Genomic DNA, 4,266 nt, shown 5'->3' with positions numbered 1-4,266 from the left:
AATTTGTGACAATACTGGATTCACCTCTTCCGTTATGGGCTCTCTAGTTTCTGATAAGTCTCCTTCTACTTCGTGTGAGCACTCTGGTTGTGGTAATTCACCCGATGACACAATTGATCATAACCATTCCCTTTACATTCATCCATCAGACAATTTGGGGCTTTTACTAGTGGGAAGCGTATCCGATGGGACTGGGTATAGCGATTAGCGTAGAAGTATGCTTATTGTTTTCTCGGTTAAGAATAAGTTGTATTTCATTCAACCTGACTGTGAGAGGCCACCTCCAAATTCAGCTTTCTCTCGTCAATGTGATATGTGTAATAATATAGTGATATCATGGATCCATAATCTTCTTTCTCCAGTAATTCGTAAGAATGTCCTCCATTGTCAACTTGCCAAAGATGTTTGGATGGAATTGGAAGACAGGTATGGTCATCCGAGTGGAATTAGGGTTTATCAGGTCAAAAAGGAACCTACCTCAATCTCTCAGGGCTCAATAAGTGTTCCTGAGTACTACGCGAGGATGAAGAGTGTTTGGGACGAACTCAGCATACTGACTGTTCATACGGATTCTTACTGGACTTATGGAGGTGGTAGACTGGATATTCAAAAATGTGAGGAGAATCAGAGGTTCTACCAGTTTCTGATGGGTTTGAATGATAGTTATGCCAATGCTAGGATTAATCTGGTTATGATGAGTTCCTTCCCTACTATTAACAAGGCCTACTCTCTTCTGGTGAATGATGAGCGACAACGAAAAATTCAACCTTCTCCTTCCCATTTCAGCTCAGAATCTGCTTCATTCTCGGTGGGATCTCAAAGATCTACTTTTCATCCTAAGACCACCTTTGATCCCAGGAGGCCTAATGTGTAGCTACTGCAACAAACCTGGGCATACAGTGAATAAATGCTATAAGAAGCAGGGGTGACCCTTCCATAAAGCAAGTAAAGCAACCGCTTTAGGCCCCATATTTGTGGAGGCCCCATTTTTTGTTACATCTAATAGACTATGTAAACGTTTTAAAATAAAGTTCCGTAAAACGAAAAAGTTTGATTTTTTTCTTTAACAAATATAGAGAAGAAGGATTTGCAACTGCTATGATTTCTACCAAGAAAATTGCACTTGAAATGAATATCGAACCCGAATTTTATAAGAAACATGTGATATATAGGAAGTAACAATTTGATGCGAATGTTGAAAATTAAATCTCAAAATCTTTCGAAGAGTTCTTTAGAGTTGGTTACTTTTATACATAATAGACAAGGCTATTTTTTCACTTCAAAATAGATTTGAACAATTCAAAGCATATGAAAATATTTTTGATTTTCTATTTAGCAATAAAAACTAAGATCAATAGATGTTGGAAATTTAAAAAAATATTGCCTTAATCTTGAATGTTCCTTAAAGTATAATAATCAATTCGATATTGATGGTTTAAATTTATTTTCTGAACTAAAAGTATTAACGAAAATAGTACAATTAGTAGATAACAGTTTAATGAATACATTTTGTAATGGATGAATCTCTATAGACTAAGTTTTATTAATTGTAGTTTGACCCTCCTTAGTTTTACTTTTACAGTTTAGCCTTAGTTAATAACCTATTTTCATTATTAGCCATGATAGACTTGCTTTATATTCTCTAAGCAGAGAATTATCGAGGCATGTTGAATGAAAAATCAGAATTTTTATCTTTTAATTTCTTTTCTCCTTTAAGTTTTCAATGGAGAATCTACCGTAGGATTCGCTACATATTTAATCAAATAAAAAGATTTAATTTTTTTTCAAATGCCTAAATTTCTTATGGAATAATGTTAATAACTCATGTTACCGTTGCTTCAGCGTAAAAAAGTTTTCAAAATTAAAATTAATAAAATCTTACCTAAGAATGATAGATCTTGAATATTCTTGTCTTATGTTTTGATGATCTAACAAACTTACTGTTAAGAACAAGATAGGGAACCCGACCTACTTGGATTGCTACAAACTTTAACGGATTCCAGCTAAAGGTGAACTGCTACAGCTTCAGGAGCTAGGAACCAACACAAGGACCTGATGCTCTTGTGGTTTCCTCATAGCAGTACAAAGTCAATTGGACACAGCTGGAAATGAAGTGACTGACGGCACTGTTTTTGCCGCACTGCACTACACTGTCAGCCCACTCATTCTCTAACCAAACAAAGTACTCACATTCATTTCAAGTGATGTGATCAAGATGTACCCAATGAGCTTTATACAAAAACATCACTGGAAGGTTTTTGTTTCTTATTCAAGCCTCTTGAAAAGAACAGAGAAATCAATCCTCACAAGCTTGAAGAATAAGGTTGAACGCTACTACGGACCAGTTCCTAAAAGATAGATCGTTGTTGTCCTAGTTGAGTTGTAACCTTGTTATTGTACCTAGTGTATCTCCTAAACTGCTTATCTAGAAGCATTTTGATTAGGAATCCTCTTGTAAATCCGTAAATTCATTGAGTTTATGTTGTGACTAGATTTAGTCATAAGGAAAAGTCTTTGTAATTGCAAAATTACAAAGTGGCTTGTGGTGATATCATCACAAGTTAGAAAAAGGCTTTGTAACTAGGATAGTCACAAAGTGGCTTGTAGTAAAGGTACCACAAGTTATTTGAGTAAATCCTTTGCAATAGAAATTATTGTAAAGTGGTTTGTAATAGGTAAGATTACAAGTTAGTGAAGTTAAAAGCCTACAGGTGTAGGTCGTGGTTTTTGATCCCCTTGTGTGGGATTTTTTCACGTAAAAATACCCTGCCTTATTTACTCACTGCTTTATTAAGTACTCTCAGCAGAATCTTGTAGAGGACCAGGTACTCTACGATTTGGTGGACCCATACAAACTAACAATTGGTATTAGAGCGGGTTCCTCCTATCAGGCTAACACCTAGGAAAGATCCTCATGGCGGCTCCACTAAATTTTGAAGAAGGTCAATCCATATACCGACCCCCGAAGTTTGATGGAAAATGCTATTGGTGGTGGAAAGCTAGAATGCATGATTTCATCATAGCTGAGGATTATGAGCTATGAGATATCATTTGCGATGGTCCTTTTGTTTAAGTCAAGGTACTAGATGAATTTACATTTTCAATAGAAAAAACCAGCAAAGAATACACTGAAGCAGATAACAAAGCGGTGGAGAAGAATTTTCGTGCCAAGAAAATTTTAGTATATGGATTGGGACCTTAAGAGTACGACAGAATCTCTACCTGCGACACTGCAAAGGAAGTATGGGAGGCTTTGAAAATAGCTCATGAGGGAACTACACAAGTAAAACAAGATAAACCTAATACTGGTGATAGTTCCATGATAGCAGTTAAAGGCGAGGAGATTGGATATGACTCAACGTTTGCTTTGATGGATCAATGAGATTATGATGATGAAGATAATGGTAACGAAGAGGTAAACTTCAGGGATGTTCATAGAAATCTGAAATCTTATTCTCCAAAACAACTCATGTGTTTAGCTGATGTTTTAATTACTGCCTTTTGTAGTTTTGTGGAGGATAGGGATTCCTTGATCTTAGAACTAGAAAAATCTGAACATACTACAGAAGACTTAGTGGCCGCAGTTACTGATCAAAAGAAAACCATTGAAATTCTTAGAAAAGAAAAGAGTGATCTATTGGCAGAAATTACAGACAATGGGAAACAATAGTAAAGCCATGGACTAAGTCAAAACCTAAAAGCTCTAAAAGAGGAGAGGAGATAGTTAGTGAGGAATACCTTAGGCTTGAAGATGAGGTGAAAGCTATGAGAAGTAGGATGTGTGCTGAAATTGAGAAAAACGAGCTCCTCCAAGCCAATCTAGAAAAAGTAATGAATGATCTTGAGAGATCCCTAAAGTGGGCCTGGTCCTCAAAATCTACCACTGCCTTGCTTACTAATGATAGTGAAGAAAGGTAGGGACCAGGGTTCCAAAGGGAGAAAACTCCTTACAACCCTCACACTAAGAGCGTCACTGTATCTGATAACTGGCCTCGTACCCAATGTGGGAACACTGGGCGCTTCAAGGAAGGTGTCCAGGCCAAGAATCAATCAGTTCAGAAAGACAAAGTGGCTGCTGAAACTGTAACCACAAAATAGGGACCAGGTTCTACTCACAAAAAATGCACATTATCTGCATGGAATAAGAGAGCCCTTATTCATCCTCTTGCTTAATACAAGGGACCCAAACTTATTTGGGTTCCTAAAACTAACTCCTAATCTCTTGTGCAGGGGATAGTGAAAGAAAACGGTCAACAATGGTTCATG

General features: G+C 36.8%; 1 protein-coding gene across 1 annotated transcript; it reads left to right on the top strand.

Annotated features, from left to right (window-relative positions):
* The first annotated feature begins 217 nt into the window (after window positions 1-217).
* LOC142180966 (uncharacterized) lies at window positions 218-874 on the top strand. The gene has a single exon (XM_075253073.1). It carries the CDS (start codon window positions 218-220, stop codon window positions 872-874), a length of 657 nt encoding a protein of 218 aa, XP_075109174.1.
* Window positions 875-4,266: the final 3,392 nt, after the last annotated feature.

Source organism: Nicotiana tabacum, chromosome 5, assembly GCF_000715075.1.
Source record: "Nicotiana tabacum cultivar K326 chromosome 5, ASM71507v2, whole genome shotgun sequence".
Taxonomy (NCBI): Eukaryota; Viridiplantae; Streptophyta; class Magnoliopsida; order Solanales; family Solanaceae; genus Nicotiana; species Nicotiana tabacum.
This window is presented reverse-complemented; position numbering and strand designations above follow the sequence as displayed.